The 27576-nt window shown below is 40.3% G+C and overlaps 1 protein-coding gene across 9 annotated transcripts in view; it reads right to left on the bottom strand.

Moving 5' to 3' along the window:
* Nucleotides 1-7127: 7127 nt before the first annotated feature.
* Nucleotides 7128-27576, bottom strand: part of RNF216 (ring finger protein 216) — a 228919-nt gene continuing 208470 nt past the window's right edge. For all 9 annotated transcript variants that reach the window (XM_056806441.1, XM_056806446.1, XM_056806447.1 and 6 more), the window contains 3 exons: nucleotides 26091-26313; nucleotides 15270-15339; nucleotides 7128-12510 (listed from right to left, as the gene is read on the bottom strand). In XM_056806441.1, coding sequence (XP_056662419.1) covers nucleotides 12191-12510; nucleotides 15270-15339; nucleotides 26091-26313 — 613 coding nt within the window. In that variant the 3' untranslated portion in view covers nucleotides 7128-12190. The remainder of the gene's footprint in view (nucleotides 12511-15269; nucleotides 15340-26090; nucleotides 26314-27576) is intronic.

Raw genomic sequence — 27576 nt, 5'->3', positions numbered from 1 at the left:
CCTTCCTTCCTTCCTTCCTCCCTCCCTCCCCCTTCCTTCCTTCCTTCCTTCCTTCCTTCCTTCCTTCCTTCCTTCCTTCCTTCCTTCCTTCCTTCCTTCCTTCCTTCCTTCCTTCCTTCCTCCCTCCCTCTGTCCCTTCCTTCCTTCCTCCCTCCCTCTGTCCCTTCCTTCCTTCCTTCCTTCCTTCCTTCCTTCCTTCCTTCCTTCCTTCCTTCCTTCCTTCCTTCCCTCCCTCTGTCCCTCCCTCCTTCCCTCCTTCCTTCCTTCCTTCCTTCCTTCCTTCCTTCCTTCCTTCCTTCCTTCCTTCCTTCCTTCCTTCCTTCCTTCCTTCCTTCCCTCCCTCCCTCCCTCCCTCCCTCCCTCCCTCCCTCCTTCCTTCCTTCCTTCCTTCCTTCCTTCCTTCCTTCCTTCCTTCCTTCCTTCCTTCCTTCCTTCCTTCCTTCCTTCCTTCCTTCCTTCCTTCCTTCCTTCCTCTGTCTCTAGGCCTGGCTCTCAATCCACTGAGTCACCCATCTGCTCCCTGGATAGTGTTCTTTGGAATCAGTCTCTCAGAATTGTCCTGGATCATTGTTGCTTATTTCATTCTGCATCAGTTCATGGAGGTCTGAATGCCCTGATTGTCAATCTGAAAATCAGCCTGGACCCAAGTTCCAGAGGACAGCCAGGTGGCCAGTCCTGGAAATGACCCCATGCTGCTGGAGCAGGCCTGGGTGCAGCCAGATCCTCCAAGGGCTCTTTTATTGGTTCAGGACCCGATCCCTCTGGCCCCATGCTAGCACGGATTTAGGGTTAGGGTCACTGTTCCTTACACATAATAGTTGTCCAATAAATATTTATTGAATGAATGAGCTCCCAAGATGTTTTAACATGTAGAATACCAGGTAAGAATGGAATGATATTTGTGACCCAACTCTAAACTAATGGGGCTCAGGGCATACTTGACCCTGAAGTTACCACAAAAGGCAAAATTCAACCTGGGCATTGACTGACTAGAAAAAGGGGGGAGGAGGATCAGTTAACTCAGCCTTTGCAAGCTAGAATGACATTTCTGATTTCACATCTTTTATTCTAGATTTTCTGCTATTTGTGTCTTAATTTACCTTTAAAAAAAGTCTTTACTTTTTGTCTTAGAATCAATATTCGATGTTGGTTCTAAGGCAGAAGAGCGACAAGGACTGAGCAATGGGGGTTAAGTGACTTGCCCAGGGTCACTCAGCCAGGAAGTGTCTGAGACTAGATTTGAACCCAGGATCTCCTAAGGACATGCTGTGCTTGCAAAAGAAAGACCTCCAAGTCCCATTGAATTTCTAGCATCGTATCTTTTTAAAAAACAAGTCACAATTTGAGGATAAGAAGTAATTTTAGGAAAAGAATGAAATAATTTGGTCGTTACTATAGATATATAGATGTAGTTTATATTGGCATGATTTCTGTTTTTTTTCTTTTGAAAGAAATGATGTTCAGGACCACAGATCTTGTTTCTAGACTTGGCTCTCAATCTACTGAGCTACTTACCTGCCCTCTTAATTTATTTTTCCCATTAGTTATTTGTAAAGTTCTTTTTGAAAATCAACAACACCAACAACAACAACAATAATCTCAACGTCTCAAATGAATTAAGGAAAAGAAAGATTTGTTGCTATGTGGGCCAGGGGAAACTGAGGGAAATCTGAGAACCTCCCAAAGCTGGGCAGGGGCTAGTGGTAGGATAGAGGTTTGGGTCTGCCAGAAGGAACTGGCCTATTGGAGAGAAAAGATGAACGTGTTTTATTTCTGTAACCCAGATTGTTCCAATGGTTAGATTATGATGATTATTTTTTAAACTCTTTCTGGCCTACTAACAGCTCTAAGACAAAGGAGAGAAGACGAGGCAAACAGGGTTATATGACTTGCCCAGGGTCACACAGCTAATTTGAATTCAAGTCTTCCTGATTTGTCCAGTGTTCTATCCACTCCATTACTTAGCTGTCTCTAAGTGATTGAGTGATTCTTGACAAAAGAATATATAGTTAATAAAGAATTGTTAAGTTTAATTTACTTAGGGCAGCTAAGTAGTTCAGTGGACAGAAAGCCAGGTCTGGGGATTCCTGAATTCAAATCTGATCTCAAGACACTTTCTAGCAAGTCACCTAACCCCCATTGCCTAGCCCTTACCTCTCTTCTGCTTTGAAATGAATACTTAATATTCTAAAACAGGAGATAAGGGTAAAAAGTTTTTTCTTGAGAATGGGAAAGGTTCTTTTGTACCAAAATATTCATAGCTATGCTCTTTGGGATAAAAAATCCCTCCATTGGGGAATGGATGAACAAATTGTGGTACATGATGGTGATGGAATACTATTGTGCTATAAGGAATGATGAACTGTCTGATTTCTATAAGAAAGAACTGGAAAGATTTTTATGAACTGATGCAGAGTGAAATGAGCAGAATCAGGAGAACATTGTACATAGAGCCTGAAACATTGTGGGATGATCAAATGTGATAGACTTCGCTACTAACAGCAATGCAATGATCTAGGACAAATCTGAGGGACTCATAAAAAAGAATGCTATTGGGGGCAGCTGGGTGGCTTAGTGGATTGAGAGTTAGGCCTAGAGATGGGAGGTCCTAGGTTCAAATCTAGCCTCAGACACTTCCTAGCTATATGATCCTGGGCAAGTCACTTCACCCCTATTACCTAATCTTTACTGCTCTTCTGCCTTAGAACCAATACACAGTAGTGATTCTAAGATGGAAGGTAAGGGTTTTTTAAAAAAGAAGAAAGAAAGAATGCTATCCTCATCTGAAGAAAGAACTGTGGGAGTAGAAACACAGAAGAAAACATGACTTATCACTTGTTTATTTGGGTATTTGTTTTGAGATTTTGGTTTTAAAAGGTCGCTCTATTACAAAAATGAATACTATGGAAGTAGGTTTTAAGTAATAAGACATGTATAACCCAGGGAAATGGCTTGTCAGCTCTGGGAGGGGGGAGAGAACATGAATCATGGAACCATGGAAGAATATTTTAAAAAGAAAAAAATTTAAAAGAAAAAAGTTTTTTTCCATTGACTTACAAGGTATTTTCTTCCCAATAACACTTTGAGGTGAGTAATACAAATATTATCCTTACTTCAGAACAGATGGAACAAAGTCTCACAGAGTTAGGGAATTTTCAAGGTCATACAGCGAGTGAATAAAAAACTCGGCGTTAAAGCCAGATGTTTTTGCCTGTGCTGTATGTTCTTTCCAATGCCTTTTGTTGGCCCAAGGACTGTGGGCCAGGTGTGGGCTGTGAATACTGGCCTCCTCTCAGTTTAGGGGACTTTTTATTATCCCATCCAAGTGCTGAGTAGAGAATGGAAGTACAGTAGCTCCCCCCAAGCCTGTGTCCACAGTACTGCTTTCCCAGGTTTCACTTACCCACTAGGCAAGCGGAGTGGGCAAAGGTCTCTTCTGTCTGTGCCACAGCTCAGCCTAAGGCAGTGGTCTGCTCCCCTGACAGCAGGGGAGACCTTGCACCAATTTGGCTTTCAATTGGAGGAGTTTTTAAAGGTTTTTTTTTGGGTGGAGGGAAGCTGAGGAGCATCAAGCTCAAGCGTAGGAGCAGGGTAGAGAGAGCCTAATACTATACAGTAACATAGGTTAAACTTAAGGCTAGGGAGCTAGGTGGCTCAATAGATAGAGTTGGGAAGTTCTGGGTTCAAATCTGGAATCAGACACTTCCTAGCTGGGTGACCCTGGACAAGTCACTTAACCCCAATTACCTAGCCCTTATTGCTCTTCTGCCTTGGAACTGATACCTGGTATTGAATCTGAGACAGAAGGTAAGAGTTTGGGGAAAAAAGTTGAAACAAGATCTGTCTGTATAAGGTTGGGTACTATCTGATGTTTCAGGAATCCAATGGAGATTTTGGAATAATTTTTATCAGATAAGGGGGGACTATTTCAATCATATTTTATAATAATGTATTATGTACTTTATTATCATTGTATATGTTGTATGCAATTGTATTAGTATTGTACATGATTTATCAATGAAACTTTATTATATACATATGTATACATATGCACGTACAAGAAAATCATGCTCTATCTGGGGTCAGCAGGTGTTTGTGTATATCCTGTGTTCAGTCACCCATGGTAGGTCTTAGAGTGTATCTCCTCAAACATGGAGACCTTATTCTAGATTACAAATAAAAAAAGTTTAAGTTCTTTTCCCTTCTATTACGCTTCTTGGTCTTGAGTATCCATGGGGCTAGTAGGCATCTGCTTTTGTTCTTATTAGCCTAATCTTGATTTGGAGGTTGGGTGGTTATGGGTGCTTAGCTATGATTGGAAAACACTGGCAGTTTTTGTTTTTTTAAAACCTGATTATAGGACAGCTTGTCCCACAAGAAGAAAAATTTCAATTGTGGGCACTGGGACCAATTTGGGTAAAATGTGAAGCAACAATCCAAAGGAGAGAAATGGAAATATCCAGCAGGAAGAGTAGAATATTGTATCAACTCAACTCATAGCAACAGAAGTTCAAGGGAAGAAGAGGACCAGGCACCCTTTTAGTCTCTCCTAACGCACTGTGACCATGATGTCACTGCTGTCCCCAATAACCTTCAAAAGAATCCAAAATAAACTCATTTTGATCCTAGCTTCTGCTCTCTAGTAAAGCCTTAAACTGTATTATTTCCCCTTTATCATCTATATTCCAACCTAATTCCTATCATTTTCATCTTATCCTCTCCCTTCTGTCTTTTCTCATGCCTTCTACATGCTGAGAAGAATCCTGTTCCTTCACTCCTATCATTTCAATTTCTGTTTTCTAACTTAGTTCCCCCATCCTTGTATGCAGGATGCTTTGCCAGAGGAAAATGAATTTCTGACATTGCCTAGACATCTCTGTAATTGCCTGGTGCTCCATTATGGCTTAATTGTTGGGTGCATGTCTTTTTCTCCATTAGATTGTATCTCCCCCCACCCCATCCTTACCTTTTGCCTTAGTATCAATTCTAAGAAGAGGGGCAAGGACTAGGCAATCGGGGTTAAATGACTTGCCCAGGGTCACACAGCTAATTTTATCTTTATTTTACTAACACATTTATACATACATTTTCTAAATTTATACGATTCATGTTGTCTTCCTCCCTTCTTCCCTCGTCCCTCCTGAAGCTGACAAGCAACTCAATCTGGGTTGTATATGTATTATCTCACAAAACATGTTTCCAGATCATTCATAGTTACACAATTAGAAAGAGTTGGGGGTCACATTTGAATGTAGGAACTACCAATTTCAGACCTAGTGCTCTATCCACTGTGCTTCCCAGCTGCTCTCCCCACCTGAACTCAAAGTGAAAAATATCTCCTGAGCCAATGAGAAGCTATGACTTTCCCAGATACAAGCACAGAACTGTCAGGAGCAGGCCTTGAACCAGGTCCTCAAAGTCTCTCTCTGCTCCCCCAGCATTTGAACATATTGACTAACTGATGGCAACATACACAGGGCTTTCTAGTTTTTGAGGCACTTCGCATGCATAATCTCTTTCCAGTCTCACAACATCCTGAGCCACATCTGACAGGTGAACTTATGTCCATTTTAATGAGAAAACAGGCTCAGGGGTTAAATAACATGGCATTGGGCCCCAGAGGTGGAGGACTAGAGAGCCAGGCATCTTGGCTTACACAGGTGTACCTGGTACCTTGTTAACACACATCTCCTTTAATCCTCGTCTCATAACACTGAGTTGGATGGGGCTCGCTGATAGGGATGAGGAAACAAATTCACTAATAAATCAACAGGGACAGCTAATTAGCACAATGGATAGAGAGCCGAGCCTGGCATCAGGAGGATGTGGGTTCAAATCTAGCCTCAAATACTTCTTAGCTTTGGTCCTGGGAAAGTCACTCAATCCTGATTGCTTAGCCCTTCTGTCTTAGAACTGAATGGCTAGGTGGCTTGATGGGTAGAGAGCCAGGCCTGGAGATGGGAAGTCCTGGATTTGATTTGGCTTCAGGCACTTCCTAGCTGCATGACCAAGTACAAGTCACTTGACCCTGATTTTACCACTCTTCTGCCTTGGAACCAGTACTTAGTATTGATTCCAACATGGACAGCAAGGGCTTAAAAACCAATCAGAAAAAATCAGCAGTTGACCTTGATTCAGAACCCAGGGCTTCTATCCCGTGCTCCTTCCACTCTCACACTGGCTTATGGGATCAGTGATTCCCTGAATCATTGTCACTGGGTGACTGAGCTGTTTGGAGTGAGCGAGTGGGGGAGAAGAGCTCCCCCAAGGGAGGGGCAACACAGGAACCAAGACAAAGAAAAAGCCAAAGAAACTTGGTTCTAGTTTTCAATCTGTTCCTAACTTTTGTGAGATCTGACAAGTCATTTCTCCCCTTTCCACATCTGCAAAATGAAAGTGACTGGACAAGATGATTTCTAGGGTCTCTCTAGCTTTGGAACTTCTGCTCCATTAAGTTTTAATTCTTGAATGCTGGTCATCTTGTGTGGGTCCCCCACACCCTCCCCCAGCAGTTTTCTGTCTGCCCCAACTTTAGCCTTGTTAATCTCATGTGCCAGATGTGATACATTCACTTTTTCCATCCTCATTTGAAGCTCTGAAATAAGATTCTACAAATTGCTTTTTTCTCTGAGGAGTCTGCCTGAAGGTTTCTGTGTATCTTTTGAACCAAGGGCATGCATGGACACTGCCTCATTAGGACTCCTCTAAAAGCCCTGAAAGGGGCCCAGTGTGAAAGAGAGGAAAAGATAAACATTTGATCTCCAAGTTGAGCTTCTTTAGAAATCAAGACAGATTACCAAAAAATTCATTTATTTCACCTGCTTTGCTTTTTCACCTCGGGAGTAGCAAAGGTGGGAAAATTTACTCAGCTGTGCAAGAAGCCTTTCTTCTTGGTTTTGTTAGTGTCAGGGTCAAAGCCTGGAGTTTTCTTTTTCAAAAGCTCCAGTTCTTGGATACCTTCATTTTTACCTCTAGGCTGAGCAAATATTTTCTTTGGAATTTCTCCTCACTTCCAAGGAAATCTGGCAAGACAACGGGCATCAACTCTTTTCTACTTGCAAGCACAAATAATTATCTGCTCTGAGAGCACTCAGAGCACTGGGAAGGGTAAGAACAACCCACAAATAGACAGAGTGCACAAAAGTTTATTTACAAAAAAATCCAAATTACATATAATACAGACTTTTTACACACAAGAAAACATAACAGCTTTTGTTTTATTATTTTATACTACCAGAAGGTAAAGAAAAATATTTATTTTTAATAAACCACCTATTCATTTTTGTCTATTGTTATACAAAGTTGTAGTTCATGCACAATTCTTTACAGTTTTAAAATGTTTTGCTAAGTGCAAATACTAAATTCCTCTCTCCACCATTAAGGCAAGTAAAATGGGACTCTAACTGGGGAAGGGTGGAGCCTTGTTCACCGTGGAGACCTTTCCTGTAGGCAGCTGCCTCTGTCTGGGAGCTAGACAGCACTGACTCTGGTAAAAAAGAGCCAGATGATGCAGAGCCTACAGGATCAGGAGGGCTTTTGTTTGCTTTATTTTCCAGGAGCTGGGCTAATCGCTTTGGACTTCCTGTCATTTTTAGCTGTGCCCATGGTTGCCTGCCAGTGGGATGGGACCAGATCTCTAGGGCCTCTCCAACAACCCCTGAATGTAGTGGGGGTGGGGGGGTGGGGCTGGGAGATGATTCTCGGTGGCAAAACACCTCCCCTCCCCCGAAGCCAGAGCCCTGGAAGAAGTTGACTTGTATGTAGCCCAGGGAAAATTGCTCCCACTTGCAAACAGAACAAGGCAAGATTAAAGCTGGGTGGGAGTGACCACACCATCAAAAACAAGCACTCACCCGATTTCTTTTTGTTTGATTGACGCTCCCCACCTCATCTGTGACTTGGTAACATTCACTCTTCAAGTCTTTCAAAACTAGGTCACTAACAATTAGGAAAAGGGTTTCTGGTTTGCTTGGAGCTTGATGAACAAAATCAAGTTGGCCGTTGGGATTTTCCATTGCAGAATGCAAGACTTCATCACCAAGAATATTTAGAGTTAGGAGGGGGGTTCGCCCTAGTCCTACCCCCATCATTTTATAGATAAGGAATCTGAGACCCAGCAAGGTCAAGTGCCTTGCACAAGGTCACAAACAGGGCCAGGATTTGAAGCCAAGTGTCCTGACTTCAAATCCTGTGTCCTTTCCACATCATCATGTTGCTTCAACATTTTGAGTAAAATCAATGGCGGATGTCAAGCATTTTCCCCAGCTAAGAGAGAACAACTACACACAAAGCCCAGCAGCCAAAGCAGTGGTTTCTAGGGATGGGGAGGAGTTTATCCAGGCTTTTGCTGAGGCCTGTCTCATCTATACCACCCTGAAAATCATCCATATTTCCCCAGCTGTTATGGAACCAGAAGTTTTTCTGTCTCGTCCCCCAAATTAAATGTTAACATATACACACTGTAAAGCAATGCAAAAGAACAGAAACTAGAAGGTAAATGGCTTTAATGAAGGTGATGGCTCAGTTGACTCCCTATCATCTTGAGTGGTTCTCCATAATGCCACTTGCCATCCATTGCCTTCTGAATCTAGTGCAGTCAAGCCTGACTGTGTATGCATGCAGGAGCATGCATGTACCTCCATATGGGAGAGACCCCCACAAACCCACCCCCCAAACACATTTCACTAGAAGTCACATATGATCTGGGGCAAGAGTGAAGACTGCTGATGGAAAACTTGCCACTTCAACCTGGATGGGGCAGCTTGCCATAGGGGAAATCCTGCCTCTGGGGCCCTCCAAATCTGAAATTCTAGGATTCTAGCCTTTTTTCATTGTCCCTACAACTACTGGCCCAAGGGAAATCATTGGGGAAAACTTGTTTTAAGAATACTTCATAAGAAGGAGCTATTGTACTTCATGACAAATCAATCTATTGCCCTGGAAGGCACATGCGTGACACATGACGCATGACACAAAAATACCGATGGAAAAGGCACTGGTTATTAGGGGCTAGTCCTGAACCTCAGGCAGACAAATAGGTATGTCTCTTAAAAGCCATCATTTGATGGTAATTTGTAAGGAAGGACTAGACCCAAGGGGAAGGAAGAGAATCTAGAGAAGAGCTCTTCTTAAAGACACAAATACAAATATATGGACCATCAAACTTCTGCTCAAAATTCTTCCTTGTTCTCATTTGTCACATCTCTTGAACCAAACCTAAACTATTGCCTCAATTCTCCAAAAACCAGGTCCTAATAGATCACATGGGAAGGCAGAAGAATGAAAAGGCATTTCTTCAGAGATCAATTTTTTTCTTTCTAATCTTTAAAATGTGTCCAATTGGCTGGTGGGTGACATCTTGCTCACCAGTATACCAGATAGCTCTATTCTGGTTAATGGAGAAATGTTTTCTTGCCCAAAGTCCCACTGGTTTCATATCTATGTTAGGTGTTTGACGTACCAATGCCAATAGGCACAGCTATAAGAGTATCCTCCTTAATAATAGGGAGGCCTTTACTGTCACAACAATGATGCTTGAAACAGAAAAGAGTACAATGATGCAGACTTTCATTTAGCCTTTTTGGGGTCATTTAAGAGTAAAGCCTCCAGCTGGACCCCAAGTAACTGATCAGCTGGATTTACAGAAGAAACTCAAAACAGATTGGCAACAATATGTTCTAGCTTATTATATATACATAAGGCTGATGGCAAATGGAGAACAAAGAAAATGATTTAATAATTCTCCAAATTTAACTCCCAGGTTGTGGTGGGAAGAGATTGAGGGAATAAAAGAAAACTATTCAGCAGGCAATGGAAGTGTGACTAGGTGGAAAGTTCCTGATCGGCCCCTTGCATGTAATAAGATGGCTCATTCTGAGACTGAGACATCATTGCTATGGGCCAGTCTTCCAAACTAGGTTTGGAGAAAGCGGCAGCAGGAAGTGCCATAGGTCCTAAAGCTTGAACCACAAGCTATATTCTAGAACCAGAAGTCAAGACTTTTCCAGAGGAAAAGACTTTAGACATATTAATAACTAAGACCAGATATGAGTGCGTATCACATTAACATCAAGGGGAAATTGGATGCACAAAAAGAAGTGGGATGCTCAGTCTTCTCTCCTGCCCCTCCTTAAATACAGTGTAACAGCATGCTGGCCTGCCTGCCCCTGGCTGTCCAGGGGATTATCGTTTAGGGTAAGGTGCAGTTTTAACCTGAATAAGGACCAGCTAAGCAGCATTCAGAAATTTACATCCTTATATAGACTTTTTCTCCTCTCTCATTATATAAACAAAACTTAGCAGCAAAAGTTGAGAACTAGTTAGCTCTGTGGTTCTGATGTCACCAAAGACTCTCGGCACTAAGCTAGTGAAAGAGTCAAGGGGAGGCCCACAGACAGCAGTGCTAAAATCAGGACATTGATTGTTCTAGGGAAATACTGGGAGAAATCTTTCAGTACAACTGAAGGAATTTAAAACCAGCTCTTACTAATAGCTTGGATTGGAAGAGTTGATTTTAGAAAACTGGATTTTCTAGCTAGAGAGAACCAGAGTGGGGGCATGGATAATCGGATAAGAATGGGGCAAACAAATCAGGTCAGCAGTTTATTTTCAAAATCCCAAACAGTAATATTATTTAGTGATGATTTTTTTTTGGAGCTGGGGGGGAGGGGTAAGCAATAGAAAGGGGCTGGGGCTGAAGGGAAGAGAGTGAGAAAACCTTTCAGAATGAATGACACTCATTTAGAGTGCAAGTTGTCACACTCAAGAGGTAAGATGAAATCCAACAGTGAGATCTGGGTAAAACAATCTCAACCTTTTCATCTGTGGGGCCTCTTATATTTATAGAGTACTGGTCATTAACATCTTTCCCCTACTCAGATCAGGGAGTATCCATTTGACTATCCAGGGAGTTCCCTCCCATCTGATTATGTCACAAAGCAAATGTGGTTTGAGACCACTCTGCTCATTCCCAAAGGGAGAAGCGGACATGCTAATAAACTACAATAGGCCTCAAGCTTTAACTCTGTGGCTAACAGAGCTCATGACGAGTAATGATGCCTCTTCGTAGAGGATTCAGTCTTGACTGCTAGCAAAATAATTTTTCTTTTAGTCTAAAGTAAGCAGTGGAGACCTATTCTGCTCAGCCTGGAGGAGCTGATCCAAGAGGCATGAGGATCATTTACCTTCCTTAAGTATACCTGTTTGCCACTGGATTGAAATTGGAGGCTAATATCTTACTGCAAAGGGTCCTTTGAACCCCTAGTAGGAGTCTAGGGAAGACATTGGCTGTCCTAATGAACCACCACCAATCATCTCTCTCCTAGATGTATAAATTGTCTTGAATGTACTTTCATCTTTAACTAATAAGGGTATAGAAGTTCCAATTTAATTGGAAAACTAGAGAAGTCCTCCCTTTCTGGATCACCAGTGGTGACTTCCCTGTTTTCTACTCTGATCAGGGGCAGGAAAAGCAGCTTTTCTTTCACATCATTCTATCTCCTTTAGGACAATTTCAGAACCAATTAATGGATAGCACAGGGTTGTCATGCTTACTGACAAGTCAAGAACTGTGCTGGTCATTTTCTGGCAGGGTGGCTGTACTTCCCTCTCCTCCTTCCTGGAATCTCCCCAAATCACACACAGACAAATCTGGGTACTCAAGGGATCCTAGGCTCTTCTATTCTTTTCAGCTGTATTTAAAAGAACATTGACTATTTATACTTTTAAATACAGGAAAAGGCAGGACACACAAACACACACACACACACACACACATACACAGAGGGACAGAATGAGAGAATGAGAGAGAGACAGAGACACAGTGAGGAGGAAGGTGGACACTAGGGAGAGGTTGGGGCCTGGGTAGGTCTCTCTACTATCACTATCAAAGAAAAGGAAAATTGGCCCCAAATTAGTCATGTTTGGCAGCCCAATCTGTAAACTTCCACCTCTACGGGCTCAGCAGCAGATACTGGTTTCAGGGGGAGAAAAGGGGTAAACATCTGAACTAGACTGTGTATCTTTAACCCTTCCCCCCTCTCCCCCCTCTCCATGAAATTTAACTAGGGGAGATTTTCAGGCTGCTCCTTTCAGTTCTCTGGAATAATGATAGGAGTTGGGAGAAGGGAGAGTTGTTACACAGGATGGCCCTCCTCGGCAGTGTTTCCATTTCAGGTATCTAGCCCGCCTGTCAAAACCGATGACGTGGCTGAGGACCAAAGTGCATAGGTAAGTTGTGCTCCAGTGGGACATTGATTGGGGGAAATTCATAGTTCACTCGCATATTTGGCAGAGGAGGGACATAAGGAGCAGGGATGGGGCCCAAGTTCAGGGGAATATTATTGAACATAGGACGGACCGGAGGTAGAGGGAAGGGTGGGTGCACAAAGGGATAAGGAGGGATCCTGGCTTGGTGAAGGTTTTGAGGAACAGGTCTTGGGATGACTTCAATCCTCTGTAGTTTTTCAGGAGCTGCCTCCATGGGGGGCCCAATCCGTTTGAAATTGTTCTCTGAAAAGGAGAGGTGATTTTTAGAAGAAAAGAAAAGTTAGAACTTAGGCCTGAATGTTCAATCTGTATCTCTAAGAGGCATGTTTGTCACCATTAAGGGGTGTGGACTTGGGCTCTAAGCTCATGTATGATATCCATGGCTCCTATCTATGAAGACCAGGCGTGACTAGAATGTAATGAAACCAGCTTCATCTACAAACACATGTACCCCCAATCAGTGTGGTCCTTCAAAGTATTCATTATGTGATGCCAGCTACTTGTTTTACTCAACAGTGATGGGAAAGGGTTAGTCTTGAAGTCCTTTCTAATTCAGAGAGTCCAGGTTCTTCTTTCAGTTCAATTCAGTTCAAAAAGTATTTATTAAGTGGTCTCTATGTACCAGGGAATATGCTAGACACTGGGGATACAAAAAGAAAATACATTCTACTGGAAACCACTTTCGGAACCAATCTACAAACTCTATAAGTCAAGGGTTATTATTTTTTAGCCACAATTCATTCTGGAAAAATGTTACAATTTGGCTTAATCCATTGCTATCCTGAATGTAACAGCTTTGGTTCTAAATAACTCGATCACTTCCTATAATTAAATCCACCTCTAAAGGAGGAAGATCTGCATCTACTGGGGTCCACCATGGTCCTGGTTCTGGAAGTAATTCAAAAAGAATTTCCAAAATGGCACTCTCAGGTTATAGTCTCCTTTCTTCATTGCCATCCTTAAGATGACTAGTGTGAAGGGAGGCCTACATTCATTTTTGTATGTACAAATTATGGTCATCCCCCCCCTCCCCCAATTACTCCCCTGACCCTAATGAACCACTCTCATATTTTGCTCATATCCTGTATAGACAACACAATAGATTTAGTTGAGATCGCCTCATTAGGAAACCTGGGCTTTTATAGCGGTCTACTCAGGAAAGGTCAGCTCCAGCTAGAATGTATCCCTTGAGCCTTTCCTTTACAATTCACCCATACTCATGCTTCTGAAGGCAGTGGAAAAACAGGTATATTAACATGCTGTTTCTGGAGTTGTATACTTGTTGATTCAAGTCATATTACTACTAAGTCTATGCCCTTTTGAGATCAAAGAGAAAATGGACATACACAGACACAGAGCAGCTCTTTTTTGTGGTGGCAAAGAAACTGAGGGTATATACATCCATCAACTGGAGAATATGATTATGATGCAATGCTATTAGGGGATAAAAAATGATGAAGGGGATGATTTCAGAGAAACCTGGGAAAGCCTTATAAGAACTGATGTGGACTGAAGTGAGCAGAGTCAGGAGAACAATTTAAATCAGGTCATGTAAACCTCAAAATTTCTCAGACTTATGAATATTAGGGGTTTCCCCCATTGGGGAATCTTCTACATAAAAAAAATTCCCTAGCAGATGGTGAGAACTCTACTTGAGTGTGGGGGCTCCTAGCTATGGGAGTGTCCCTGCTCCACCCTACTTAAGACTGCTTTAGGACAGAAAACTGCTTGCTAAACAATGAAAGTACTTTGATCCATGCTTATGGAAGGGACAGGAAGTTCTTTGAGTCATGACTGTTTTAGAATTGATACAATGGGTTACTAAGTACCTATAAAGGTGGGGCAACTTGTAAACGACTTAAACCTAAAAGGGTGATAACTTATTCAGAGGTTTTTTCTTAATGAAATTTGTTGACACAGCAGCATTTTTTCCTGACTTACTAAAGAGATTAAAACTACTCAGCTGTGAATTCAAAATGGGCGGTCCTTTAGAAACATCTACAGTGATTGGTAGATGTAAGGACTTAGGGGAGGTGACAGAGGAGATTTTGCCCTTAAAAATAAGAGCAAAGGATCTCGATTTCTGACTCTCATTCTGAAGGAGAGCTCCTTGAGGAACTCCTCTGAGGGGCTCTGTCCCTCTGGGGTACGAGCTCTGGAGGCTCTTGAGAGAGGCCCTTTGAACAATCTCTGGCTGGAAGACTCTTTGAGGAAGGACGCTGGCCTGGTGTCACTAGTATCCTTGTTTAGTCAGACCTTGTGGTCAGTGTAAAAAAAACTGACTGATTTCTCTTTTAAGACTCAGGTCTAGGCCATATTGGCTTGAGGCCCTTCATACTTATTCCTTTCTTACTCTCTCTCTCTTTCTTTGATTACTCATTGTATTGTTAATTAAAATCTCTATAAAACCCAATTGACTTAGGTATTTGAATAATTGGGAATATTTCCCTGGCGACCACCTTATATTTGATTTTAAAACCCAAGACACTGTAGTGAAACATATTTTCTGCGGTCAAATTTACTCACCCTCTCTTATATCTATCACAATTTATACCTTCCACTATTTTAATCACTACAGTTTAAGACCTCAACCATTTTAAATCTCACAGTCAATAATATTGTAAAGACAATCAATTTTGAAAGACTTTGGCACTCTCATCAATGCAATGACCAGCCATGAATCCAGAGGACTCATGGTGAAACAAGATACCCACCTCCTGACACGTGTGGACTCAAGAGTATAGATTGAGATGTGAGTTTAAAAAAAAAAGAAAAAAGAAGAAAAGGCCATGGTCATTATGGGAATTTGTTTTGCTTGACTATATATATATATATATATATTTGTAATAGGGGTTTTGTTTTTCTTGCTTTCACAGTAGAGGAGTGAAAGGGAAAGGGGAAGAAAAGATTTGGATCTTCATTTGAAAAAAAATTAATTAAGAAAATAAATAAAATTCACCCTTATTCTTCTATGGAAATATAGACTAAATTGAACAACTTGCCTCCATTTTTCTTCTTTTGCTCCTCTTCAGCCTCCTTCTGAATTTCTTGGATGAGCTTCTCATCATCTTCCTAAAATAAAAGAATTGGTAATCTTGTTAGTTCTCCCAATGGCAATTTATACTCTGACTATAGTTCTGGCTAGGATGATCTGGCATACTAGATGATGGTAGCATGTCCCACTTGCTGAATCACAGATGTATCTCTGGAATTTTCTTCTATTTAAACCAAATTGATATTAAGGGCTGAAGTCCTCTTCTCTCCAGGACTGCCCTGGCAGAGCCATTTTACACTATTACCCTGCCTCACCAAAACCAAGTCATAATCAGTCTTGTGAAGGAGCAATGAACTCATCAGCAGAATTCCATTTCTGGGGAGGTATGATGAAGCCAGGCTTCAGAGTGACTAGTTTAACAATAATTATTGGATAAGTGTCTTATCCTTTTCCTCTCTCCTGAGCCCAACCAAACACGTACAACACATTTAAGGGCTTATGTGAAACAAACAGCTTTTGCCCAAATAATTTGACCATGAAATACTTTATATATCAACACACATACTGATTTAGGAAAAGCCTTCAAGAACCCAAAATTGCTGGTCTGGAAGTCTGGCAAAGGTGTATGCAAGGTGCCCTTGCCAAATTGGCTCCTGTCTGGTGAAATAGAGTATCTTTCACCCAAGTGCCTCATGTTTGTAGGAGTATTTCTGACAAGCTGGTTTGAGGCAGGGGAAAATCTTTTATAACTAAGCTTCTGGTTATGCCTATTGGAGGAGGTCCTGTGCTTGCTTGGGGTAAGTAAGGAGCTAGGGAAAAGAGGAAGCCACTTCTAGGCTTCTCTGCTTCCCTTGATTCCCCCAGAGGTATTCCTCTTATATTTTAAGCAGGTGAGCAGATGGTGGGAAGGAAAGAGGAGAGGGGAAGAGAACAGGATTGGATTTGTAAAAGTTGAGGGGAGCTGGATCCCATTGCTAGGATGGATCTGGATAACCATCTACACATCCATATAACTCACAGAACTTGTAAAGAATAAGGTCTAGGTTTGCTTTTCTACCTGGTAACTCCATCCCTTTCTTGTTCCTTAGTCCAAGTTCCTATATCATCCCAGAGCTCCCCTTCTAGGTATAGAAAGTAGACATTTGCTATGAACTCTTCTCTATAAAAAGCGTGGTTGGAAACTTGGTTTTGTACAGGAAGTCTTCCTTTGTGCCCAGGAGAGTTGAGCTTAACATTCTTTGCTATTGTTCCATCACCACTATTTGCTACTTTCTCTGGGGTTAAGTGACAATTCTCTTTTGGGGTCATGTGATTATCTGGGCAAGCCTTGAAGAATTGGATTCCCCAAGAATGGTTTAACAAGCATGTAAGTTAAATGCAAAGGAAGGCATGAGAACAGCTAGCAAAATTCTCTTTGGCCAGCTTTTGTGTTTATGTTTTTAAAGGAGTAGATATATTTTAAATTCCACAACTTCAGCACGGCAGTAGACAGTGAGAAAGATTTTGCTTGTTATAATGCCAACCCTTCATTTCCCTGGGTTGAGCAACAAGTAAAATTATTTAAAAGTACTTAGGCTAAATCTACTTCTCTCAGTCCCAAATGTGAGACTTAAGAGGCTGCTATCTGGTGAAGAAAACCATAATGTTAGACTCTCTCCTGTCCACCTGGAGGGCCATTAAGCTTTTAAGTGACAACCCTGCATTAAATATTTATGTTCCAGGAATAGCTTTGGAGTGTTGGTTTCAACAGTTAAGCTTAATAGATCTTAAACCATAGCTTTGCAGTAGGTAAACTGCATTAAGGTCATGGAGATAAGATCAAGTACTAAATGACAGAAATATATCTGAAATATATATATTGCTAGGTACCAATATATGACTAGATCTTAGGATAGAGAATTCTCAATGCTTTAAAATGCAAATATTAATTATTAGAAAGAGACTTTCATGAAAAATGTGACACCAACCCATTCACTAGGGTCTTTCCCTATTAGCTATTAACAGTAAAATCAGGGAGCAGCCTGGTGTAGGTGCAAAAACACTGTACTGGGAGTCAAGAAACTTTTGAGGTCTAGACTTCTGAATCATGAGTGAATGAATCTCCTTTTTCTCTTGAGGCTTCAGTCCTCTCCTCTGGCAAAACAAAGGGGGTTAGACTTGATGATTGCTAAGGTACTATTCAGCTTGAAAAAGCATATGATTCTTAGTAATACATGTATGTTTAGCTGCCTCAAAAGGTAAATTGAGGGAGAAAGTTCATATTCAAATATGAATGAGACAAAAGTGCAACCAGCATTTTATTAGCTGCCCTCCCTTTGGCATGGAAAGAGTTCTATCAACTTTGTGAAAGCTACAACAGGCAAACCAAGAATACAAACCAATTTGGGTTCAGGTCACTGTAAATATCAAACAATTATCTAGATCTGGGGTTTCCAACTTGAGATGTGAGTACTACCAGTAGGACTAAAGCAATTTTCCCAGAGTGCCCTAGAAGGCAGAAAATGGAAGTGGAAAGGGGAATAGAAAAAAAAAGGGATAGAGGAAAAAGGACGAAGTAGAGGTTGGCCAGATTGTACCAATAATTCAGTCAGGGTACCTTTGGTGCCTAGATTGCCTAATCCTGATAAGAAGTGCATTGGTTATTGCCTTTCTAATTATCTTTTCCCAGTTACTAGGCTTATCCAGGTAGTTTTCCTGGAGAAAAAAGAGACACATACTCTAAAGGATTTCTCATTATCATGTTTTAATCTGAAATGACTGTTGACTATAATTGTGATTCCAGCTAAGAATCAGCTGTGGTAGTTTGCAGGGATATAGCAAGCCTATACTTTCTAAATATGATTCCATCCAACAACAATTACCCAGCAGCCAGCATCAGCAGACAAACCACTTTTTTCCAGTAGCAAAACCTTACACTGTGGCAGGATGCATCTGACAGAATCACCAGAGTGTGAGGAAGGAAAAAGAGCTGTAGAGTTCCAAGGTCTCTGTACATTCTCACACATGGGAAAGTGCCAGGAACCACTGAGCTAGGGAATGGATGGACGCACACATGGCATCTGGTTGGCTTTGATCACTAGTGATATTTTCATGACAAGTCCAAGTGTTCCTGACAAAAATTCTTCAGTGAACACATCCAATTTTTTTTTCCTTTAAACATTCTCTCAAGTGGATCTGAGATACTTGCATAAATGGTTTTGTGTGTTTAGATTTCTAAAAACTTCCCAGAATGGATTTTCTGGCTTGTGCTACTAATCTGACAGATCAACATGCTTCAAGTGATGCTTGATTTAGTATTTCAGCTGAGTGGCAAAGGATCAATTTCATTGTCTTGGGAAAAGTATATCCTTCACTGGGGGTGGGGGTGGGGGATCTTTTTCCTATTTTTACTTTGCCTTTAATTAATCCTCCCAGTTGGTAGATGAATAAAGCCACTCTAAGCTTTGTTTGGCTGCTTCCTGGGATATTTAATTATAGCTATAAATTGGTAGGATCTTGATTATTTTGTGGAATCATTTTTATCATAAATTATGGACTCTGGCCTGTAAGGAAAAGATTTCAACTTTCTCTTACTGAGTCAAAGGACACTACAGATTTAATGATGGAAACGAATAATCACAAATCACTAACTTCTTATATGTTGCTATGAACATAGTCTCAAAATTTCCAGAACCTACCTTATTTTTAGTTCTATAAACCAAGAATGGAGGCATTTTGGAATCTTACTTCGATAATGAACTATTTAGGACTTGTGGTGATCCCGGTTTCCAAAATGATCTTTGGTCCTGCCACTTAATTTGTATGGGTTTGGCTGGCAGATGGGGCCTATTGATTCCTTTCCTGGGAAAGGGCTTTTTGTAATCTTAAGGGAATAATTCTTGGTGTCCTTTGCATACCAAATTTCATGTTAGATACACTCAGAAGAAAAGTTCAATTTTTTACAAATATATTATAAAAAGAAAACATGGGATGTTTGATTTTGGGATCAACAAGAGTAGAGGAAATAGTCTAATGCCTCTTACTCCTTTCTCCCTCACAGTAAAGGGTTGATCAATGAGGACAACAATTTTAATCTATCCTTTCAAGTGGAGCAAATTGCTACTTATTCTTCCCCTTAAAGATAAGGGCAAAGGGTAAAAAAATAAAAGAGAATTACAATGTTTCATATTCCCTGCAAACTAAAAATTCTATATATTGGCTCTGGGTGAAAAGACATTGCAAAGAGATACAGCAGATACATAATGTGCTATTACCCTTAACCAAAGGATAAGGTGGACCTCTTTTAAGATCAGATTCATTCTAAAAAAAAAAACAAAAAAAACATGGTCTACAAACTTTGAAATTACAAGACATTTCTTGTCCTTTAGGGAAATTAACTTTTATCTTACTAAATTATTTTATTAATTGTTAAGTGTGAAGATATACCAAAATTAACTAGAAGGCAGCTCTGATAAAGGAAGATGATGGGCCGACATTCAAAGAGAGTGTCTACGTTGTCTAAAGGATTATTTAGGCTAATACTTTTTATTTTTATGGGATCAGTTTGCTGAAACAGACTATAATCACCGTCTTCTAAGATATATGAAGGGCAGTTCAGTGGCTCAGTGGATACAGAGCCAGGCCTAGAGACAAGATGGCCTGGGTTCAAATCTGCCCTCAGATACTTCCTAGCAGTGTGACCCTAGGGCAAATCACTTAATTCCAATTGCATAGACCTTGTCCTTCTCTTAGAATTGATCCTAAGACAGCAGGTAAAGGTTTTAAAAAAACAAACAAACAAGGCACAATAAAATATATATCTGATTAGCTTTGGCTCTTCTTTCCATTTCTTCCTGTTAGTCATAAAAGCTAGCATCTACAAACGGCTTTCCCTAGAAAAGTATGAATAGTAGTATGCTTTTCACTAAGTGCATGCTAGAACTTTCCTATTTCTCATCAGAAATTTTAAAACCTCAAGTCATATTCCTGCCACATAAGATTTAATAACTCACTTAGCAATGAAATCTCCAAATGCTGCCAAGTTGTACACTACTCTCTTCCCTTGCACCCTTTGGTGGCCTTGGCTATAGTGCCTTCTTGCTGCAGATAATTTCTCAAGAGGTTACCAAGTGACTTGAATGCCATGAAGAGAATGCCTCAACAACCTTTTTCTCGCTTCCTCCACAACTACTTGTCTGGTTCTGGATGAAACCCATGGAAGCTCTTGAGTCTGGAACTGTGTTATATTGGGAATCCTGACTTTCTCCCAATTCTGTGGCCAGTCAGGAGATTCTCAAAGGCAAGCCTAGAAATCTAATTTGGTCCCTAAACTGCCCTAGTCACCTTTGGGGTGCCTCTATTCTGGGCTACTTCCTGGATCTCCTATTCAGATATACATTTCCAAAGTAGGACCAGAAATGCCAGGGATGTTTTTTTTCACTACTTAGTGATGTCAGGAAAAGTTTTTAAGTCAAATGATCCACTGAGGCAATTGTTAAAAAAAATTCCAAACTTCAGATGATGTCTCATATCTTCTCCCCTCTTTTCCCTTGGGGTGAAAAAGAGTGAATCAATAAAAGAGAAGCTGGGTTTTAGGTTTCTAGTTTCTAGTCCTCTTGTTCCTAATCTAAGGGAGAAAAATTCAAGCTAAGTATATATAGCAGCTTATTTCTGGAAACTAAGATCAGGGAAAGAAGGCAAGGTGGAGATGTGGTATGGTAGGACACTGGCTTGGAGGCAAAAGACTTGGGTTCTAGTTCCCATTCTGATGCTTACTATCTGTGTGAACTCTGACAAGTTATTTAATCTCTGTTGCTTTTATTTGTTTAAAAAATAAAGGCTCTACATCTCCCAGGGTGTTTGTGAGAAACGTGGTTCATAAACTGTAAAGTGTTATTATTATTATAAACTTTCTCTGCTGCTTCTTGTTGGATTAAGAAGACTTCAAATGGGTGAACAAAAAGGAAACATTTAGGGATTTAAAGAAGGCTGAAGGAAACTTACCAACCTGAAACTAGGGAGGGAGAAATCCATGATGATTATAGCATGGATTTATGAGAGACATAGCTGAACAAACCTGCAGGTCAATAATAGAAGAAAAACTCTCCTTTCACTCATGTGCACAACTCTGAAATGTTTTCTGACCATTCTTCTCATCGGGAAGAGAGCTTCCAACATAAAGAAATGAGCTGGCTGTGTCTCAAGAGGCAGAAGGTTTCATTTCCTTTCATTGTGGCCCTTTGAGCTCAGCAGGACACAGAAAGTGCTAAGAAGCTTCTACTCCTCAAGCTAGCCCCATTGTGAGGCTTTTTTTTTTTACAGACAGGATTTTAAAGGAGAAGGCAACTCATCTTCTAGAGGAAATTCAACTCTAGTGCATGTGTATGCGCAGCTCACCAGAGAGCTTTTAATTAGGAAAAGAGGAAACTGAAAACTTTTAAGCTTAACAAACCAACCCTGGTAGCCTTGTCCACGAGGCTGGGATCTGGACAAAAGAAGATGAAGGAAGAGAAACTACAGCAGTGTCATCGACCATGGGCCCAAGGCTCCAAAAATAGACATTAAGGCAGTTGGCATAAAGAGATGTTCACCAAGGTTTTTTCTAAAGAACCATTTTATCCACTGTTGTCTCTGGCATCTCTAATTACTGGTGTCAACAGCGTAAGAGTCTATCAGCCTTTTTTGTATTAAAAGAAAAGATGGATGATTTTTCTTCTTTAAGATTTTTTTTTCCTTAAAAAGGTGAATTGAATCAAGACCCAACCACTATTTCCCACTACTGTGCTTTTTTTTTTTTGGGGGGGGGGGGGTTTCCAGATTATGTGTGGCAACAGCTGTTGCTAATAAACCTTGCAATGATTTCATGAAAGGCTTCCAAAGAGCCAAGGGTTTAGTTTCAAATTATTCCCAGATCAGCTGCAGAGAGCCTGAGCAACACCAGGCACAGACTTTTCCCCTGCAAGTCCCCCTGTAACAGGAAATGGGGGTAGGGAGAGAGACACAGCCTTCAGTAACTGGAATAGTATGCAGCTGTGGACCCAACACAGCAAGAAAACTGGACAATGCATTTGGGAAGGAAACAAAGAGATTTTACTGGACTTTGATTAGCTCCAACTTCTACCTGATCAACTTAAAGGGAGCAAACACATGAATAACTTTATGTCAAGAATTCCTCTACAAGAATTATTCTAAGAAAGAGTAGTTATATTTTCCTCTTCCTTTCTGGGCCAAGTAGGTGCCCATTCAGTCACAATGGATTGAAGCACTGCTGGAATATTTTTAAAAAACCCCTAGCTTCTGTCAGTATCAATTCTAAGACAGAAGAACGTCAAGGACTAGTCAATTGAGGCTAAAAATGACTTGCCCAGAAGCACACAGTTAGGAAGTGTCTGAGACCAGATTTGAATACCCAAGTCCTCCTGATTCTAGGCCTAGAGCTCTGTCCATTGTGCTACCTAGCTCCCCTTGAATACATTTTAACATTTGGCTGATTTTTGACCATATGGACATCATTCAGATCATGAAGTGTTCTCCAAAATGAGAAAACAAATTTAGTCTGTCCTAGTTATTTTAGACAGTCAAATACACTGTGAAAACATCTTTTGTGACACACAAAGCTTCTATATAGGGGCCCTGTGCTCCAAACATTAGGATATATAGGCTGATCTAAAGAGTCTAATATGACATCTCTACAAACTATTTGCCAACTTACCATGAAAGACCAAAAACAAATCATTTAATTTGAGTCTCAGTTTCCCATTCTGTACAATGAGTCAATCATATTTACACTGCCTTCTTCACAGGGTTATTTTAAGGATCAAATGGGAGAATGGATGAATAAAGCACTATAGAAATGGAAGTTATTCTTGTTATGGACTTAAATACCTCTCCACGGTTTGCTGAGATTTTCAGAAGGGAGGACAAGTAGCTAGTGGCTTTACTTTGGTCTTTCCCTCAAAGATTAGGGACACAAAGGACTCCTATTTCATGATCTTAAGGTTTCAGAGAAATGAAAAGTAGTTCTTAAAAAAAAAATCAGGTATCTATTCTCTATAGTTTCAATTATATTGATTGGTATAAAAAACAGTAAATGAATGACACTTCAGTGATCACTGATAATTCACTTCAAATGGCCTTATTTTAATAGGTGAAGACCAAAGTTGGAAGGCGACACTTACAATAACCATATAGCTTTTCCTAACAAAACTGCCTAAACCCCCCATTCCTCATGAGGTCCTTCCAAATTCTTTCAAGTGATCCTTAATTATAACCTCTTTTACACAGAGAGCAGGAAAGCCCAAATTTTTATCCAAAACATGAATAGCAAACTCCCAGATGACTCTGGGAAATTTTGCTTTGCCACTTGGGTTAATTAAACTGAAGAATAGGGTCAGATGACAGTATAGCTTTTGTTTTACTTTAATGACTCTATGAGCTTCTGAATAGCTTTTGTTCTTACCAGCTCAGAACAGATGCTGCCTCTGAATACAATCAGCTGTTTAGTAGGAACAGAAGAAACTGGGCTAGTTCTAAATACACAAACCAGTTTTGATAGGAGACAGAAAAAATGGAATGAGATTCACTGGCTATGCCAGAAGAGGACATCAGAAATATTTGCAGAAAGGGTAAGAGGGAGAACAAGTGCCAGGTCTAATTCCATTATCAGTAAATACTGTATTGCCCAAGGCTACAAAGATATCAGTTCAAAAAAAGAAAAAGGATGGGTTGCTGTAGTAGGCAAATAAGGAAAGCAAATATTAGGAAGTCAAATTATCAATTCAATAGGTATTGGCAAAAGGAGTGGAAGCAAGAAAAATAATAAAGTTAAGAAGAGATCTTACTAGGAAAGGCATTTACCTGTCTCTCATCTGATGCTAGTTGCCCCTTAGTTTATCTAATCTTAAGAAATCTAAGTGAAATTAGGGGAATTATTTCTCTAAGGACCTCCAGGCACTGAATGAGGGCCACATACTCAGTCACCAGTACTAACATCTAACCCCTAGGCTGGCTACCCTGCAGCTGTATAGTATGGTATGGTATGGCATGGCATGGTATGGTATGGTATGTGGTTTAGACTAATGGAGGCAAGGAAACTACTTCTGCTAGATTGTAGCATAAAAGACAACCTGCTACAACAAAGAATCTTAGCTACAGAATGGGAAACTTGCCTTTCCCCAAGGCAAGAATCCTTTCTAAAACATTGATAGAGAGCCATCCAGCTTCAATTTGACTATTTCCACTGAGGATGTCATAATTACTTTATGCAGAAGCCCAGACCATTTGTGAAATGCTGAATTATTTCAAGAGAAGTGTGATCTTACAAATATAAGTATTTTTTTCCCATTGGTGCAGATTATAATCCCTATCATCTTGGGCAATTCTTGACCAGGTCTTCCACAGAGAATCCTGCTGACAGGCCTTTCTTGGGAACCATTGGAAATGTGCCTGTTCTACCTTTCCCCAGTTTGTACTCACCATGGATAGCCATCTGGGTCACCTGCCACTTAAATTTTTCAGAGATTATAATTTTTTAAGATTTGCAACTGTACATCATTGCTGTAAGAACATTCATTGTTGAAAAACTGAGATGAAATCTATTTTGAAAATTCTACCCATTGACCTCTTTATATCTGTTGTCAAAAGAATAAATTTCTTCCCTTCTACATGATGGCCTTTCAAATGTCTGAAGATGACTATCCAAATTCCCTTTAGAGCCTCTCTTTTTCACATCAAACAAACCTAATTTCCACAATATCTCTCTCATGGCATGATTTCTCTCATATCTCTCTGGTGCAACTCCTTTATTCTTGTCAGTGGCCCCTGGAAGAATACAGTGCTCAGAACTGGATGCAATACTCCAGATACAGTCTATATTGCCCCAAATACAAGAAGACATATCTTGGATGAATACTGCAAATAGCTAATGAATTGGGCCTAGAGTTGAAGAAGAGCGGTTTGGATTGCTTTAGGGAGATTACATAGCTTAAAAAAAAAAAAAAACCAAAACCTTTACTTTCTATCTTAGTAACAACTCTAAGTTGCATTTAGGTAAACAGAGTTAAGTGACTTGACCAGGGTTACACAGCTAGGAAGTATCTAAGGCCACATTTAAACCCAGGACCTCCTGGCCTAGGGCTCTATCCACTGTGCTCCCTACCTGCCCCATACAGCTCTTTTTAAAATTTTTATTTATTTGTTTATTTATTTATGCATTTATTTACTTATTTTAAACCCTTACCTTCCGTCTTGGAGTCAATACTGTGTATTGGCTCTAAGGCAGAAGAGCGGTAAGGGCTAGGCAATGGGGGTCAAGTGACTTGCCCAGGGTCACATAGCTTGGAAGTGTTGAGGCCTGGCTCTCAATCCACTGAGCTACCTAGCTGCCCCCTGCCACACAGCTCTTTTAATAACTTTAAGATGGTCCCTGAAGCAAATGCTCATCATCTTGACAATAGTCATCTTCCAGTGAAGTTCTGTAAAAGTATGGCTATGAAACATGGAATGCTACAGTCTTCAAAAAGCTAAGTTGAAGATCACTTAAAACAGCTTCTAAAACTAATCTAATTCAATTTAATTAAGTTTAGTTTAATTCAATTCCACAACATTTATTAAGTGACTATTAGTACAGCAATCTGGGCTAGGTGCTTGGAATACAAAGACAAAACTAAAACAGACTCAAGTCCCCAAAAAGTTTGGGCTCTACTGAGTGAAAGTCTCTTCCCAAAGCCACTAGACTGACCCTGTTAAAAAGAGGATAGTATGTAGTAATTTCAAAGACAGCTCTTGAGGTTTTGGCTCTGTCCAATCTACAAAGGAAGATGCATCCATAGTCAGTTTATTTTGTACTTACTGTGGGGTCAGTCCAAAGAGAACATTTTGTACATTCTTGGCAAGGGGCTCCTGGTGATCGGGGATGCTGACAGAAGTGGTCGTACCCATTGATGGAGGCTCGACAGAGGTAGCACATTTGGGAACCACAGCGGCAAGACATACGGTTACAACCTTCAGATTTTATGAGACTGGTCCCGCACTTATGGCATTTTCTAATGCGGGCTGCAGTCATTTTCTCTTCGCTGAAATAAAAAAGAGAATGATTATGAAGAGGAATACAATAATAAAGAAGAGCACTCCTTTTATTTAGCATGCAATGACAACCCTATACACTTGTCCAAATAGTAATAACAATTACATGATATTACTTGAGACTTAAAATTGAGGAGCCAGAATAAGTAACCCTCACTATGTAGTATTTGTCATTTCTGATGCTTCATAAAAGGGTTCAATTCAAGATGAACAGTTATCACTCTAGTTTGGAGAATCTTAATGTAGGGTCTGGGAACTTGGTTTAAAATTTTTCTTTTGAAAACTGTATTTCAGTGTAATGAGGTTTCCTTTATAATGTATCATGCATTTAAAAACATTATTCTGAGGTGTCAATAGGCTTCACTGGATTGTCAAAGTTTTTACTAAGGTTAAGAAACCTTGCTCTAGTTAGATGAAGTAAATATGGGCTGGGTTTAGGGGTAAGGAGGGAATAGGTCAAGTCGATCTCTCCAAACTTTGTCCTGTCAAAACTATTGTGATTGCTAGTGTTTCTGCAACCTTATAATATTCTGGGACGCAGGATATTCTATATAGAGCTGTAAATTTTTGCTTAGGGCTACAACCTTCAGTTTTCTCTCTTCTGTCTCAGTTCTAAGACCTTCCCAGTAATAATAATACTATTGTTATCATTTTTACATACTACTTTATATATATATATATATATATTTATATACCTCTTTGAAGTTTGCAAAACACTTTACATATGGTATTTTATCTGGTAATACTATCAGAATACAGGCTTTTCAATTCCTCTAAACAGAAAGCAACTAGTATTTATATATTACTGTATCTGCTCCTCAATACCCTTTAAGGAAGATATTAAAGACACTATCTTCATTTTGTGGATGAAGAAACTGCCCATCCTTATATAGTTAGCATGGAACAAAGAAATCAAACTCAGTGCTCTCCTGACTCTAAGACTAGCTTCTAGTTGCCTTCTGAAAAGGAGTAGCAGAAACAACTGAGGGACATATAGGTCCACTTGTTTTTATTGCATATAACATCAACTCAAACTGTGATCCTTGGAACACACCCTTTCCTCAATCCTGAGCCCTTCTGGACTTCTCTGAAGCATGAGCCTCTATGGACAACATTCCCCTAATTGATAATCACTCCCCTCTAAGTTTTGGTAATATTCAACTCTTTTGGTTATTTTATTGACCCTACTTTTCATGTCTAGGACCAGGACTAGTGAAGGACAGCACAGCACAGGGATCAGAGGGCAGATTCTG

This window comes from Monodelphis domestica, chromosome 7 (genome assembly GCF_027887165.1).
Source record: "Monodelphis domestica isolate mMonDom1 chromosome 7, mMonDom1.pri, whole genome shotgun sequence".
NCBI classification, from domain to species: domain Eukaryota; kingdom Metazoa; phylum Chordata; class Mammalia; order Didelphimorphia; family Didelphidae; genus Monodelphis; species Monodelphis domestica.
The sequence above is the reverse complement of the archived record's forward strand: the minus strand, read 5'-3'. Positions and strand labels throughout refer to the sequence as shown.